Source organism: Neopsephotus bourkii, unplaced genomic scaffold (genome assembly GCF_033783945.1).
Source record: "Neopsephotus bourkii isolate Nb327-2 ecotype Australia unplaced genomic scaffold, CSIRO-AGI_Nbou_v1 NB_168, whole genome shotgun sequence".
Classification (NCBI taxonomy): Eukaryota; Metazoa; Chordata; class Aves; order Psittaciformes; family Psittacidae; genus Neopsephotus; species Neopsephotus bourkii.
Genome location: NW_026900684.1, coordinates 12,789,239 through 12,806,559, shown reverse-complemented (window position 1 = coordinate 12,806,559; position 17,321 = coordinate 12,789,239). Strand labels below are relative to the sequence as shown.

At 38.0% G+C, this 17,321-nt stretch overlaps 1 protein-coding gene across 1 annotated transcript in view; it reads left to right on the top strand.

The window, feature by feature from the left end:
• The window catches only part of CPE (carboxypeptidase E), a 56,989-nt gene extending 41,470 nt beyond the window's left edge, over positions 1-15,519 (top strand). Inside the window, exons 3-9 of the mRNA XM_061373150.1 lie at positions 234-401; positions 1,320-1,437; positions 2,446-2,628; positions 6,596-6,735; positions 9,049-9,148; positions 12,409-12,527; positions 12,803-15,519. Of these exons, the coding sequence (XP_061229134.1) occupies positions 234-401; positions 1,320-1,437; positions 2,446-2,628; positions 6,596-6,735; positions 9,049-9,148; positions 12,409-12,527; positions 12,803-12,901 (927 nt within the window). The 3' untranslated portion in view covers positions 12,902-15,519. The remainder of the gene's footprint in view (positions 1-233; positions 402-1,319; positions 1,438-2,445; positions 2,629-6,595; positions 6,736-9,048; positions 9,149-12,408; positions 12,528-12,802) is intronic.
• Positions 15,520-17,321: the final 1,802 nt, after the last annotated feature.

The following is a 17,321-nucleotide window of genomic DNA, read 5'->3' as shown; positions in this document are numbered from 1 at the left end:
GTGAAACAAAGGTTTGTTTTATTCCCACAGACCTCTAGGAAGAAATAGGGATGACTCAGCTCTTGGTGCTTCAGAAGTTTTTACTGTCACATGATCCCTTCTAATTCTTGAGAACATGAGAAGTAAACCCATAATTCAAATTTACATGGCTAAATACACCCATACAAGGCTTGATATGTAATCTCCTGAACGTACTCATCTCCCTTCTCTTTTTCTTTCTTTTCCTTATTCAGCCTGGTGAGCTTAAAGACTGGTTTGTTGGTCGAAGCAATGCCCAAGGGATAGATCTCAACCGAAATTTCCCTGATCTTGATAGAATAGTCTATATTAATGAGAAAGAAGGTGGCCCAAACAACCATCTACTGAAAAACATGAAAAAAGCTGTGGACCAGAATCCTAAAGTAAGTAGGGACTGAATAGAGGATCACTTATATGCCCATCTCTTATGCAAGTAGGCATGTAACCACCTCTAAGAGTTGTGTCTTTATGATTCAAGTTCTAAATACTTTGCTCATTCTGCTAAATCTATCCATCTGATGCTTCTGAAAGGTTTTGTCAAAATGAATTACTGCAGTACAGTCTTTTGATCCATATTGCTTAATCCTTAGAAAATTCCTCACTCAAAACATGTTTTATTTTAAGACCAGAGATTGTGCAGCCTTCTCCCTTGATTTGGAGTGATTCTTGCAGATATTCTGCATTTTTACCATTCCCAGAAACTCTTGTGTATTGTGCTTAATTACATTGTTGGCTATATAGCTATCCTCACATACAGCACATGCATTTTTGTTCAGCTTAAGCCTTAAATATGCAAGTGTGTTTCTGGAGGGATTTTTATCTTCTTGTGTTTACCCTCAGAGGAGGTCCTAGAAAATACGGTGTTGTGACTGCAGTACCATAGGTTTGTGGCCTTAATAGCCATATACTGTCTTCAAATTATTAAGTGAAGTAATTTTACTTTCTGTGCAGAGAACACACTGCATCCTACCAACTTTTGTTTTGAATTATTTTCCTTGGTTCAAAATTTGGTAGGTTTTTCTTTTTTTTTTTTTTTTTTTTAGTAGAAGATTGAGATTGATTCATTTGTGCTCTCATTCTAAACTAAGTTACACCACTTTTAGACATATATTAATCTACTTAAATAATTATAAACCTGATGTAAAGGACTGTCAGTTCTCTTTGAAGCCAAAATAAAAATGCTGTTCATTTAAATGTCTTCACAGTCTATGTAATAATAATTAAGGCCACAGTATATAATTGGGTAAGTTTCTGTGTTGAATTACCAGTTTATAACTGCTGTTAATTCTATATTGTTGTAGCTTGCTCCTGAAACAAAAGGTGTCATTCACTGGATTATGGATATTCCCTTTGTGCTCTCTGCCAATCTTCATGGAGGAGATCTCGTTGCAAACTACCCTTATGATGAGACCCGGAGTGGTATGTAATAGAAGTTAACATGAAATAGTAGGAGATAGAAATTACATTTTACACTTATTTCCCTGCTACCTAAGATCCCCTTCATAACTATCATGTCAGTGCATTGTAATGACTTATTTTGACATAGTAATCACATGTTTGCAGCTAGTCACTGTATGAGCATGTTTTCTAGTTGTGAAGATTATAGTTCGCTTTGGTAGAGTTACACCACAAAAATGCTGCAATACCTGAGAGAATCATAGTCTCTCACGTATTTTAATCAAGGCAACTTACCTCTTTAATTAGCTGGGGCTGTTCGTACCCTGTTAACTGAAGTGATAGAGATGTGGCTAGGCTGCCTGTATGACCTAAGGTTTCTCTACTTGCACCTTTAAAAAGTGATTTTCTGGAAGCAGTAGTGTGTTAATAGAAACAACTACTGTTGTCTCAGCTTTCTGAGTATTGGTCCTATTTTAAAAGGATGACATTGTGGATGAGATGTTCTCATTTAGCACACAGCAATATTAATTTGCTTTTTCTTCTACTAGAGAATGTGCACATGGTTGAAATGGTCATGATATGATGGTATTGTTTGTGATTGTCTTCCTTCAATCTGCTTTCTCACAGTTTAATTGCAAATCCTTTTAATGTCAGACTGTAAAACTCTTTAGGGAGAGACCTTTGTCTACATACTGTGGGTTTTTTTTAATTAAGAAAATATCTAAAGCCTAAAATAGCTTAGATATTTTGGTGCATTTTTAAATTAATATTTTCAGAAATATTGACCAATACTAATGGTCACCTTAGTAATGGGGCAACCTGCTGCAGGCAGTTGATGAAGTACTGGGGAAATGTTAACATTATTAAGATAATGCTATATTACTTTGTGATGCTGTAGGACACTTACCCGTGTACAGAGAATTTCCAGGCACAGTCATGCTGTGCAGAATTGGTAATCTAGGTTTTGAGACCAGTTGGTATGACTGCCCTTTTAATAATCCCTGTTCCTGAACTTTTTTTCTTCCCTAGGCAGTGCTCATGAATACAGCTCCTGCCCCGATGATGCTATTTTCCAAAGCCTGGCTCGCAGTTATTCTTCTTTTAATCCCGCTATGTCTGATCCAAACAGACCACCGTGTCGTAAAAATGACGATGATAGCAGCTTTGTGGATGGAACAACTAATGGTGGTGCATGGTACAGCGTCCCAGGAGGTGAGTCCCACTGTGTGGGAGTTCTGTGTGACTGGTGGTTATTTTAAGCTTGAATTTTCATTATTTTAATTGTAGTTTGGAATACCACCACCTCATCTAAAAATTTTTGTCTGGTTAATGCTAAATATGAGGCAGATCACTCATCGCAGCACATCTGTAAAATCCCATAAAGCTCATTGTGATGTCTGTTAAAATATTCCTCTTTTGTTGCTTTTTCTACAGTGTTTTGTGCAGTTTGGGCTCAGATTATTGCAAATCTAATAGTTCTACAGTGGGCAAGTGATTGCTATGTTATCACATGAGCTTAAGGTTTGTGTGTGGGGTTTTATTGCCTTTTAAAGAAAATAAAAGAATAAAGATTAAAAACTCCCCTAACAAACCCTTATCAGAGAGAGCAGGCTACTGACTATTCATTTTAACCTCAATAATGAAAGAAAGCATCCAACCTTGGAGGAAATGTTGAGGCCTGGTTTTGCAGCATTATAGACAACCGCTTTTGATTTCCATGGGAACAAAACCAGATGTGAAGATACTTGCATCTCCATACTTTGTGGCTTAATTAGTGTCTGACTCCTGCCCAGGTTGTTTTCTGCTAGACTTGGGTAGAGCCTTCTGTGTTAAAAGGAACAACAGAGCTACTATGGCCATTTCAAGATTAATTTTCTGGGAGAAGTCTAGAAGACCAGCCTGAAATGAGACATCTAATTCTTTTTCACTAAGCATTTTTATATGCCACCTTCTTTGTAAACAGAGGCAAAAAGGTGTTGGGCTGTCTTAATCTTTGAGTCCTCTGTGTCTGCTAAAGTCAGACAAAACTTTTGGGGATTTCTGAGCTAGAAACAAAGCTTGTATTGGAGTGATTTGCCTGTGCATTGGCTTCGTTGATTTGTATCAGATAACTCTCAACATACATACCAGACTTACTGTTTGCTTTCCTCCTAATATTCAATTACAGTCTCTGAATGAATATTAAGTTTTTACCTGGAATGAACAGCAATCTCCCAAAGCATTACACAGCCTAGGTGGTAGCCTAATTCTGCTCCTGTTGCACTAAAGTGGGTACTAGACCAGGAAAATAATTAAGCTCATGTAAAGAAATTAAAAACGAAACAACTGGTAGGGCTCACACAGCCAGCGGTCACCTGCTTATTCTTAGAGCTGTCATTCCCAGTCTTCACAGCAGCATCATGTTTCCTCTGCTGTGGTACCACAACTACAGGGACTGGGTGTAAGGTAAAATGTTGACATTTCTCAACACTGACTGAAAAGCAAAAATTTCCCTTTGTGTGAAACTTTCCACAGAATTTCAATTGGAACCATTAAAATGCCTTTGATAAAACAGAGCTTTATCAGAATAGTGGGAGGTTTAATAGTTAAAATTTGTTTCAATTCAGTTAAAAGTTACCTTATTGAAAAAAAGTTACCTTAATGAAATAGTGGGTATTAACTATAAAAGCATGGGCATATTTAACTCCAGCTTCTTTTTCTGTAGGAAAATGCATTGAAAAAAGAGTCTTTCAATTATTTTGATGAAACGCTTTGATTTTGCTAAACTGCACATGCCAAAGGCACATTTTTCCATTGGAAAGACTTTTTTGGAAAGTTGGAATTATTTCCTCCTTTTGGATCTTATTTTAATTTAGACCATAAATTCCCTGGGACCTTTCTTTTTCTCATGTATTTGTACAGAAGTTAGTAGACAGAAATCCTAGTTGTAATCAGGATCTATGATCCTAATATGGCACAACTTATAAAAAACGGAGAGATGGCATATAGTTTGAACCATAAAACATGAATCTGTTTGTAGGGGTTTTTAGTTTTTTTCCCAAGTGTAGAAATCAGCTGTCAAGCTGTACTTTTGAACGAAACCTCCATGGTGGTGTTTGCCACAGGCTGACTTAAGAAAAAAGAAGTAATTCAGCAAAACCAGTTCTGTTATATCCATGTCTACTGCCAAGGAAAATAATGAAACATTGATTGGTTGAAGTGAAAATTTTCTTGGAAGCTTTAGTCTGAAAACTTTTCAGAAACAACATATATGGACTGTGGACCAGACCAGGAGGTAGAAAAGAAACTATAAGATATGGGTATTGCGCACAAAACTGGGAAATATATTGTTTCTGTATTCTGTTCTTGAGAAACTAGGGCATCCCTCTCTTTGGGAAAGGGAAGGGGGGAACTTGCTGAGAATTGGGGTAGTATGGTCAAGAACTGCTAACACCACAGTAGAATTACATCGTGCCCTTTGGCTCCCAGTTCTCCTCTTCACAGAGCCTTCCTTTCTTGTAGAAGGGAGGCAAAAGTTAAGAAAAACATTATCAAATGCCTAGAACAGATGCCTGGCAGTCAGCACTGCTGTCAGGATTTTACTTATGACTTTGCTGCTCAATCGGTATGTACTGCTGAATGGTCCCTCTTGCATTCTGTCTGTTGGGATATCAAAGCTGTCCCTCTCAGGAGCACCTTTGCCCTCTATGTCTTCATTTTTTAACCACCTAAGAAAGGTTTGGAAACAAAAAGGTTCTTTTAGGAATCTGAAAAATCCCTGTTCTTACCAGTGGTTAGGAGTCTCATTGCCTGGTTGGCAGAAAATAGATTCTTCACCCTGGTGTGTTGGCAAAATCCCGCCTGACTCAATCTGCTTGCTGTCCTCATGCTTCTCTTTTGGATATGACATCAGCTCTCTGGACATTTCTGGACTGGTGAATAACACTGGTGTTTCAGTAAGGAGACTGCATTAGGTCTCTTACGTAGCTTGCACGGGGGGATATAGGGCTGAATGAATTAGCTGTGTTTGAATCTCTTTTCAATCCCCTGTTGACCTCCATGGGGATGCTCAAAATGCTTGATAGTCTTTTTCTTTTCAGTCTTCCATTTGAGAATCCAATTACTCTGCTAGCTAGATAGGCTGGGAATCAAGAGCTAATTCTACATCAGCTTCTGCAAAAAATATATTTATAACTCTCCTGGGGAGAGCTACAGTCCCTCCCTAGCTGGTTCATCCAGTTACAATGCTAGAAACTCCTTTGGTTACCAGTTCACTGATTTGAGAAAATAGCCAATATTTCCATGTAGTAAGAGAAGGGACACAGAAATGTAAAAGAGTGCATCTTTCCCATCAAGTTTTTATTACTGTGATGACGCTATTATATATATATATTTAAATTCCTATGACTAAAGTTGCATTAACAGTAATGTTTCTTTTTTCTTCTTTATTGAAGGCTATTCAGTACTGATTTTGTAGAAGCATTGAATGGGTGGGAAATACTCCTACCCATGGAAAAAAACCCATGTAAATAAATTTTAGACGAAGTTTGTTTTGGGATTTGGTTGATTGGGTTTTGTTTGTTTGTTTGTTTGTTTTTAAAGCTTGGAATCTATGCAGAAAAGCTAGAAAAACAATATTCCTTAGCAAATGTATATTTTTAGTGTAAAATGTAACTAAGTTGAAACTTGACATTTTCAGAAAAAAAACCCCAAACCAATATGTTGTTAACCCATCTTTATAAATCCCTTTTTCAAAGTCACTTCATCATGTTTCATTTGCTTTATAATTCATTGTCATTCTTCTTGGCTTACAAAGGTGATCTTCTTTTACTTTCATATGGAAATATTTTAGGCAAAATTGGAAATAATTTTCTATTCCCGAAGAGATTAAAAAATATTTTGTCAGCTACCCAAAACCATGTGTCAGGTAGAAGTGTACCAGCCAGGTGCAGCATCAGGTAGAAGTATACAGGCAAGGTGTCAAGTCTTTTCCAAACTTTACCTGGGAAGAAAATTTTTGGGAACTTAATTATCTATCTGGTTTCTCCAGTTTAAAGCTTCTGAATTAAGAACTGTACCAACTGTATTTATGCCTATTCTTTTCTTAATAGGTGTATTAAGCATCACATGTGTTCCCCTTTATTTATTCCAGAAGAATGCAAAATGCATCACTAATTCTCTTTCGTTTTTGGCATTGCAGGGATGCAGGATTTCAATTACCTCAGCAGCAACTGCTTTGAAATCACAGTGGAGCTTAGCTGTGAAAAATTCCCACCTGAAGAAACTCTGAAGGGCTACTGGGAGGACAACAAGAACTCTCTTATCAATTACATCGAACAGGTAACAGAAAAGAGGATGGCAAAACTTTAGTTATTTGCATAAAATTGCTAAACATTATGTTGTGTGAACATCTAATTCAAAATTTCATATTAATCCAATTGGTATTCCATAGTTCTTGTATGTCTCCAAGGTGGTAAATCCTATGTAATCTTTCTAATCATGTGGAAGAAGAGGGGAAAAGAAATAAGATGTTATGGTGTGGAGTATCACCTTATTTAGGCTCCTGCAGATATTTAATTTAAATTATTAGTGTTAGCTTCCTCAATGAAAAGAGATACACATCACCAGGGAGTATAATTCATTCCACCAGCACTAGTGTGTATACTAAGAGAGATGGATGGATTGCCTCTACAGATACGAAACCGTGTGTACAGACGTGGGATGGATCACTGTGTACGTATAGGGGGCCTAGACAGCTGGATTAGACTTCAGGTGCCTAGCAGTTCAGTGTAGTGTTAGGGGACATCTCTAATCCTGGTTTTCTAGATATTCTGCTGCTCTCTGATTTAGATAATATTGCACTAATGGGTTGTTAGGTGTTAAGATGCTGAAATAAACTTGGGAGGATTTGTGTATGTTGTTCTTTTTTTCTGTTGGTTTGTTTTTGGTTTTTATCATATCATGCCAGTGTAACCGGCTGCATGGAAATGAGGCTTCCAAGCAGTGTGGGAGTATTGAATTCCTGAGACCTGGATATTGTAGTTAAAGGACACAAATATATCTGATATTGTTAATGGCTGCACATGTGGGATTGTGAAATCTGAAACATACTTTGATAGCAGAGCCAGACACTTCATACATTAATTTCTTTAAGAGCTTATTTGTGCAGAAATGCTTTAGCTAGCCAGAAATCCGAAGTATTTGAGTATTTTGAAATGTTTGAGTCATATCATTCTGCTAGTGATTTGTATGTGGCCCGAGGAAAAGGCTCTACCCACCCTGCAGGTTTTTACCCATTTATTATGGGGTCCATCTCAAATTGTTCAGCTCCTTCTCATGTGGATTAATTTTCTGACTCACGAAAAACTGTGGTGTCAATGCATTTTAAAAAATTACAAATGTGTAAGAGATTATTTTGCCAACTTCCTTTGCTCCTGTGGAGCTGCTGGCTTTAACCTTGAAGTTCAGATGGTCTATCTGGCATTGCTTTTTATCCTCTTACACGGTAAGAGGTGCATCTCTGTGCTTCAGCTCCCCCGTAATTGTTGAGAATGGTGCAAATATGTACTTTCTGCTTTTCTAAGTTGATCTGTATCAGGCTTCTGATGGGGTAAATCAGAGGATTCTGATGAATAAAATCATAGCAGCTGAATACACTATATAGATTCATAAAGGGAAATATCAAAATCTCAAAATAAACTTTGTTTTCCATAAGTCTTTTCAAATATCACGAAATTAGATAAGCCTAACTCCACAGTACTTCCACATTTAGTTTCCAGGCTCCCAGTGAGATGCATCTCTGCACAGGTTCAAATTGTCACATTCTCTGGGGCTGAGAGCTCCCTATCTCAGGCAGCGAAAAAGTAGTTGAACTCAGCTTTTTGACTTTGAGGAGCGCTGCTTTCAGGTTATGCTTAAAGAATACGGGCAGGACTGGTCTACACACACTGTAATTAAATCAGTGCTTTAAACTCATATGTGCTGGGAGCAGGAAGGTTAGGTACTGCTGGTGCTGTTGCCTGGTGTATGTTGTCTAAGAGGCAAGAAGAAACTAGGACACGATGCACCGTCACCTTTCTGTCACAGGCCTTGTAGGGAATGTTGTGATTCTATGAGGTCCCAGCTCAAAGATCTGGATGCTTTGGGTGCACAGTAGAGAGCTGAAGCATCTCACACGGGTTGCCCATCAACGTCCAAGTGGCCTCATTTAACCTTGTTAATGTTTCCCTTTTAAGAAGTTATGTCCATTATTACCCTAAATTCTTCCATCTGATAAAACTTTAAAAAAAAAAAAAGTTTTTTTCTATTAGGCTGTCTTTCAAAGCACAGTGGTTAATCTGAGGTTAATCCACAGTGAGAATGACTTTCAAGTCATTGTTCATATATATTATTATTTGCTGCGTATTTCTGAGAAATGCTTTCATTGCACAGAGGAATTAATACAATTACCAGCTGAATTATTTTTCCTTTTCACTGTTTGTTCTATTATGATGGTTAGTAATTATCCTTGGTAGGTGTCGGCATGTAGACCATGGGATTCGTAATGCGCATTGTTAGAGATCAATAGGCGTCTTGCTGATGAAAAGGCCTTCTTTATGAATGAAAATTTCCTGTGATTTTGCATGTATTTCTGATTTTATTTATTTATTTTAGATTCATCGAGGAGTGAAGGGATTTGTTAAAGACCTTCAGGGCAATCCAATAGCAAATGCTACGATTTCTGTGGAGGGGATAAGCCACGACATTACATCAGGTGAGCCTCAGCAAAACAAGAAGTGATGGAATATACTGCTCCTCCCTCTGCTTGGCAGCATGGAACCATTTCATATCCTACTATCTGAAACTTTAAGGGAGCAAAATTTTGATGCCAGGAAAGTATGTTGTGCCTCACTGCCTGCAGGATTTCATTTATTTTTCTCTTGTATTTTGCTCTCAGACCAGCTGAGACTGGTTGTTGGGATTTCATGGATCTCTGGAGTGAATTGGTTCTGGTGGCTGCTCGTTATTTGTGCTGAGTTTGTTTTCTGATTTGTGGTGCAAGTTTCACAGCTCTATCATGATTTGAAGTCCTATCGTCAGTGCCATTTTGAGTTTCAAGGCTAAATTGTAGTCCAAAAGTGTTATATTACTTACAGTGCAGTCAAACCTTTTTTTGTGCAAATTCTTGTCAGATTTTCAGTTTACATAACTTACTTCTGCAAAGATAAATTCTCTCTACTGTTTACAATTATGCGACCTTGTTTTAGAAGAGCAGTTCTAAAAGAAAAAATTATTGTGCTGCTGTTTGTAGAAAATTATGTGTCACTTCTTCGATGGTGGTCCTTTGTTCTAGGAATCAATTCAAATGTAGCCCACACTAAACTTGCAGTCTTCCTTGTAGACCTGTTTTCTTATTCTGAATGACCATTTTGTTTTATTTGCACAATACTCCTGGGAGTATTGGTAGATGAGAAGTTGACTATGAGCCAGTAGTGTGCCTTTGTGGCGAAGAGGGCCAATAGTATCCTGGGGTGCACTAGTAGGACTGTGGCCAGCAGGTCGAGGGAGGTAATCCTTCTATACTGGACCCTCGTGAGGCCACATGTGGAGTGCTGTGTCTAGTTCTGGCCTCCTCAGTACAAGAAAGATAAGGAGCTACTGGAAATGGTCCAGCAGAGGGCCATGAGGATGATCAGGGGTTTGGAGAATCTTTTGTATGAGAGATTGTGGGAGCTCTGCCTGTTTAGTCTAGAGAAGAGAAAACTGAGAGGGGATCTCATTAATGCATATAAATATCTCAAGAGCAGGTGCCAGGAGGATGATGGCAGATTCTTTTCAGGTGTGCCCGTGACAGGACAAGAAGCAATGGCCATAAGCTAAGCCACAAGAAGTTTCACCTCAACATAAGGAAGAACTTCTTTACGTTGACGGTGGCAGAGCACTGGAATGGGCTGCCCAGGGAGGTTGTGGAACGGAGACATTCAAAACCCGCCTGAACACGTTTCTGTGCAACCTGCTGTGGGTGGCCCTGCCTTGACAGGGGTTTAGACTAGATGACCCCCAGAGGTCCCTTCCAACCCTAATGATTCTGTGATTCTAATTAGAGAAACAGTAATAAAATGTTACTGTTTTATGCATGAGCTTTCATTATGGTAATTTTCTCAACATTATGTACTGTCAGAGATGTATAATACTATGAAACAGGACTGGTAGACCCTTCAGTTGGCTTTAATTTGTGTTTTTTCTCTTGCCACCTGCAAAGAGGTCAGTATTTCTGCCAGGCAGAACAGTCTGTGATAATATTAGCCACCTTCTTTCACTATGTATAAGAAGGCAAAAAGTATAGAGGCTGGAAATCAATTTTCAGGAGTAATAAAAAGAGAATAAGCTGTGCAAGGAGGTATTTTGAGGTATAAGGGAGTAATGGATACCGTACTACAGCTCATGCTGTGGTACAGAAAAGCATCTAACCAGGAATCCTCTCACATCACTGTGTGTGTATAAGCCTGGAAGTCATGTACTGTCAAAACACTGAGGAAAACAAGTAGTTGAGTTTTAACATATTCAAAAAGAAGGATAAATATTCTTTGGCTTTTTTGTTTCCCCCCACTCCTTTGTTCATGAGTTAAAATTCAGCTTTGTTCCGGTGCCAGGAATCATTAGATCATTATCATAGCTCTGCAGTGGTACTTTTTTCCCTTCTGTTTTATGAAAAGTCTGGGAACAATTGGACCAACTACTGATGTTTTTAACTGTGTGAATTGCAGGCATTTACGTAAAGTTTCCCTCTGTGAGCTGTGTAGCTGTAGATGTGCTGAAAAAGCATTTAAGCAACTGGCAGTAAGAGCATGGCCAAGTCTTTTAAATGGCCTTTAGAACAGCTTTGTGACATTTTCTAGAGATAGAGAAATTCAGGGTATTAGTGTGTGAGAAATTAGGTAATTGCCCATTGCTGATACAGGGAGGATCAGGGTTGGAAAGGACCTTAAAGACCATTTAGTTCCAGTCTCCTTCCTGCCACAGGCAGAGATAGCTTCCAGTAGACCAGGTTGCTCAAAGCGCCATCCCACCTGGCCTTGAACACTGCCAGGGATGGGGCAGCAACCTGTGCCGGTGTCTCACCACTCTCAGTAAAGAATTTCTTCCTAATGTCTAATCTAAATCTCCCCTCTGTCAGTTTAAAACCATTGCCAACTCTTCTGTCACTACACACCCTTTTAAATAGCCTCTCTTCAGATTTCTTGCAGGTCCCCTTTAGGCACTGGAGCTGCTCTAAACTCTTCCCAAAGACTTCTCTTCTCCAGGCTGAACAAGCCCAACTCTCTCAGCCTGTCTTCATAGGAGAGGTCCTCCAGTCCTTTGATCATCTTCTTGGCCCTCTGGACTCGCTCGAGCATGTTCAAACCCTCTTGTGTTGGGGGCCCCAAAGCTGAATGCAGTACTGCAGGTGGGGTCTCATGAGAGTAGAGGGGCAGAATCACTTCCCTTGACCTGCTGGTCCTGCTCCTTTCAATTTAGCCCAGCATGCAATTGGCTTTCTGGGATGCAAGCACACACTGCTAGCTCATTTTAAGCTTCTCGGCAACCAACACCTCAAAGTCCTCCTCAGGGCTCATTTCAATCCAGTCTAAGGCCAGTATGTTTCTGTGCTTGGGATTGCTCTGATCCGGGTGCAGGAACTTGCACTTGGCCTTGTTGAACTTCATGAGGTTCACACTGAGGTTTGTCCCATGTTACTCTTTTCTTCAGTGTGCTGGAGAGCTTTCAGCCTCAGCAGGCAAAATCTTTCATGTAGGCTACAGCACAGCTTCAGAATTTAAATCTGTGTTTTGTTTACCTGAAAAGAAGAAAATCTGTAATGACATATAGAGCTCTTACAGAAGAATACTTTCAGACAGGCAAAAGGAAAAGTCAAAAGGAAAGGGCTAACAGGAATACAAAAGGCTCTGACAAGATATACATTCCCTTTCCATTAGCTGCATAATTAATTTTATACCTATTTATTTGGATTCTTTTTTTCCTTGTTCTTTACAGCCAAGGATGGTGATTACTGGAGATTGCTTGTGCCTGGAAATTACAAACTTACAGCCTCAGCACCAGGCTATCTAGCAATAACCAAAAAAGTTGCCGTGCCCTTTAGCCCTGCAGTTGTGGTAAGTGCTCATATGTATTGCTTTATTGACTATTTCATATGAAAAAGTCTTTTTTTTTTTTTTAATTTTGCCTACCACATAAGTTTATTGTACTGATACTCTAGCATTACACATATTTAAATCAGCCTCGAGAGACTTTGGAATAAACTGAACCTAAAATGGCAGGTATCTCCCTAAGCCCCATGTCTGTGTTAAACTACTTAGAATAAATAACTCTTACAATAAATGACTTTCTTTCTACAAGTCTTACCAATGTTTTTGATTGTTTCTCTTAGGTTGATTTTGAACTGGAGTCATTGTCTGAAAGAAAAGAAGAGGAGAAAGAAGAGTTGATGGAATGGTGGAAGATGATGTCAGAAACTCTAAATTTTTAAATTAAGATTTTGGCTTTACAGCTTTTAACTATTCTATGTTGATTTAGTATAGTGTACTGTGGAAAATCCCTATATTCTAGATTTTGTGCACTTCACATAATTAACTTTGAATTTTTCAATTATCTTTTGGTTAATATGATTACAAATAACTACTAGCCTCTTAGCTAGTAAATAAGCTATTAATTTTAATTCATATTGTTACAGAAAATTTACTCTTACATACAAATAATAAAAATAAAAGAGTGAATGTCTCTGCAGCCGATATGGAAGTACAATCTCTTGTGTATTATTTGCAAGTTCAGAATATGTAGGTTAACTCTTGATTTTAAAAAATAAATATGCTGTAGTCAATTCCCAATACTGCCACAAATACTTGACAGTGCGTAGTAGTAGAAAGTGCTCTTTACTGAGTCCTATAATGGGTGTTATTGAAAAGATTTATCTTAAGTGTGTTGTGTAATTATGTTTTACAAGGATTAAAATTCAATATAACATTTCATATGTGTCTGGTTGGGGCTATTTAATGTGTAAGAAACATATACTGTCTTAATTTTAGTAAGGAGAAGGAATCTGCATAAGCTCTTTTATTAAAGATGGCATGGAGTGAATTCAGGAAATAGCAGAACTTTATTCCTTAAACTGTTAACGATATTTCAGGGTCAGGTTTTAGTTATTTCTCATTACTTACTTATTAACCAAATAAAAAATTCTAAATGGGAGAAGAAGAAGAGTTTGTGCATCTTGTTAATATACTGCTTGTGGTTGTTTTACAGCAAGAAAAAAAATTGTTTCAGGTGATGTCTGTTTTAAATAGATAACTATCTTTTTGAACAATCTTTCCATGTGTCAGTGGTGTCTAGATGATCAGCTGAAAGTTTGTAACTTCACTGAAAGCTACCAAAACATTACAGTTTAGACAATGAACTGGAAGTCTTCTGACGACATGCACTTAGCCAAGAACAGTTTTGCTTCCAACTTTGTTTCTTCTGCTGCTTAGTCTTATCTAAAACTAGAAGCATGATGGATAAGTAATTATTTTTTTCGGTGTAGTGATTTTTTTCTAAAAGGCTTGAAGAGGGTACAAAAAAGTAACTTTGATTAAAAAAGGTCCCCTTCCCCCCATTTTTTTAGTATGTTTGAATTAACTTGTTTCAGTATTTTTGCCTAAGATGAGTGAAATTTGTGGAGTCAGGGAATACATGTGAATCATAGTGGGTGCAAGTTTGGTATAATTCTCCCGAAACCACTGCTGGTATGCTACTTGATAGCAGCTAAACATCTCATCTGTTTGAAAGATTACACACTATTGCTGGTCTATTTTAATTCAAGATCAGATGTTTGATATCAGTTTCCTTCCTCTGTTTCTTTAGTATCACTGTCTGTGTTTTAATTAACGTATTATTTTAGTTGATGCTGTAGGAGTTCAGTACCATTCAGAACCAACCAACAATACACTGTCATGCTCCTGCCATAAGTGAAAAATCACATGTTTAGGAGTAGGATCCAAATTTACCTCCTTTGGGTATTTAAAAATTTACTGAAATTAATGTTTTCTGAGAATTTGAAATAAAAATAGCAATAACAGACTTAAGGTTTTACATACAGAGATAAACTGAACAATAATAGAACAAAGTTTCTGTCTCTGATCAGGAGTTTGCTATGCGACCTGTAGCTCATTTGGGTAGTAGATATTTAACTCCAGACTTCAGGGGAGCTTCACTTGCAGCAAGTTGTTATGCAGTGATAAAATTCAAATTTCCATTGCAATGAGGAACCCCTTTGCAAATGAAAAATCTTATCTGAACATATCTTGATAACAACTTGTGGCTAGTTGTGCACAGGAACATGCATAAAGGATACCCAGTTACACCAGCACAGGTGTTTATGACAATTTGAAAGGCTAAGACACATAACACAGAAAACACTCTGTCTGGAAATAACAATACTGTTTTCAGCTGAATCATATAAAATTGAAGCAAACCATCTAAAAGCAAATTGTAACAGGAGGCTGCTGGCAAGTGGGCAAATGGCTACAGGAGTGTTTCTGACCTGTAAACTAATGTAATAAGGCAAGTGTATATTTGTACAGAATGCCCTCCTCTGCCCCTTTCAAACCTAACAATTTCAACCCAAACTATATTACTACATGGTGAAATGCCTGTCATGCATCCAGTCTTCCTGTGTGATGGATTGTGTGGCATAGTTAGTGTAGACATTACATCAAAATGATCTCGTAACAGATTTCTAATCTGTACTTGTATACATGTGTGAGATCCTCTGGTCTACTGTTTCATTTGTGAGCAAATGTGGTGTCCCCTAAATGATCTCTTTGTTTTGCTCAATGACTTCTTGCTATTGCTGTGCTGAGAACAGGTTAAAGTAATTAAATGTTACAACACCAGAATCACTGCCACTGTTCTTGCTGTAAGTAAACATCCTTAAAAACACTGTAGCCAGGACTCTCGTTATGTAGTTTTCCTAGGTGAACTGAGCTGTGTTGTAGGAATGTGTATGTTTAAATGGAAGATTAAAGTGTTGTGTGATGCTGAGCTTTTGGCTAAAAAGGCACATGCTGTACTATCGTACAATAAAACTACAGGTTTATTTAAAGTGAAAAATGTGTGAGTAACTTACAGGTTCAAAACATGACTGCTTTGGCTATGTATGACTGCAAAATATGCCATAAACATCCTCAGTGAGGTGTTGTGTGCCAATCAATTTGCTGTTTTGAACAGAGAAATGAGACTGGATTTAGTGCTGGTATCCCATTGAAAGCCATCCATAGCCCCATAATTTTGTGCCAGGACATACTCGTTTTGGATTATATGGCTTTCTGAGCACTTCCCATGCAGGCTTTCAACTAAAGTAATGGATAAAAATGAGATGCAGGGTCGGTGGGGACAGGGCATACACTTTTGTCTCTCATGTCCACAGCATTTATAAGTCTATTATTTTCCATATCAGTCCTTAGGATTAAGTGTGTAGGAATGCTCGGTTCTATGCATTCCTTATAACTACAGTGATCAGGATTATAATACCAAAGTCAGTAAAATAAAATCACTGTGTCTGAATTACATTTCCCTTTTCCTAAGTTTTGGTGTTCATGTTGATATATGTGAATTCACATATAGCCCTAGCTGTTTCTGATCTGATAATAACATACATTAAAGTGTAAATTAAAACTGATATGGTATGTAGGAAAGAATTGCTACCAAGTTGCTTTCTCTGAATTTTGTTTAACTGATCTAACAGGTGTAGTAGGAACACAGTAAGCAGCCCATGAAAGGAAGAGGATTTAGAGAAGGATGGTTTTAGAGGAGCTGACATTTGAAGTTGAAAGGTACAGTTCCCATATCTGAGCTTAGAGTGACTCAGGCCTGTGGAGGCTGTGGGATAGCAGCAGTTTAATGGCCGCCTTTCCTAGAAGTTAGAGCAGCCATCTAGAGCTTCTCAGTAAACCTGCTCCACTGGAGGAGTGCTTTGTTTCTTACTTGTAGTTAGCACTGGAAACACACAACCCAGAAATATCACTGCAACGCATGCTTTCTACCTTCCTGAATCTTGTGATGAGCTCGTTCCTCATTCTGATTGTCTCCTTGAGATATTCTATCCCCCCTGTATGTTTCTTTTATGTAGAGTTAACCTCTGTTGTGAATGATTTGCTGCTTGTTAATTTGACTCATAAGTTTGGTCATTGTCACAGCCTCTGTTCCAGTATTTCTAACTTCTGTAATTAAACCCAGAGACAAAGACACTTAGGAGATTTTCTGAAAGCCATGGCATTAAAAAACACCTCAGTGGCTTGGTTAGTCCCTGGCTTTTGAGGGTTTTGAGTGAGTTTGCTTCATGTTCCCATTTTTAAAGGCTGCTTTAAGAGGATAACAAAATGGCAGCTGGGAAGCTGATATCCTGTGTTTCCAGGGGCTAAGCTTTTGAGCAGTATAGCAAGTACTGGAATAGGCAGTATAAAAATGAGATATTTATAAACAACTGTTGTTTACTTTTACTTAACTGTGATAATGGGAGTATAATGATTTACTTAAATGGCCCTTGCAGTGCTGATCTTTCTTCAGCCCTCCTTATTTTGCCTCTTCATGCCTCACACATTAAATTTCAGCAGTGACTTAAACACATCCATGATTAGGCACTGTTTATCATAGTGCTAGATTTTCCCTGAATTAATGGTTAATACTTCATTGTATTTTATCTTTCTCCTACTTTCATATTCATTTATGCCACTACACATTTTTGTAATCATGCATCCCTTTGTGCACAGTGGAAACTAAAAGAGAGAAGACGAAGGGTTTGGCTCCTGCATTGGCAATGTAGAGGGAATTTGACATCTGGGAATGCATTGGAAGCAGTTTAGTATTGTGAAATAATTAGATTTTGTAGACCTTTTTGTTAATCATTCTGTAGT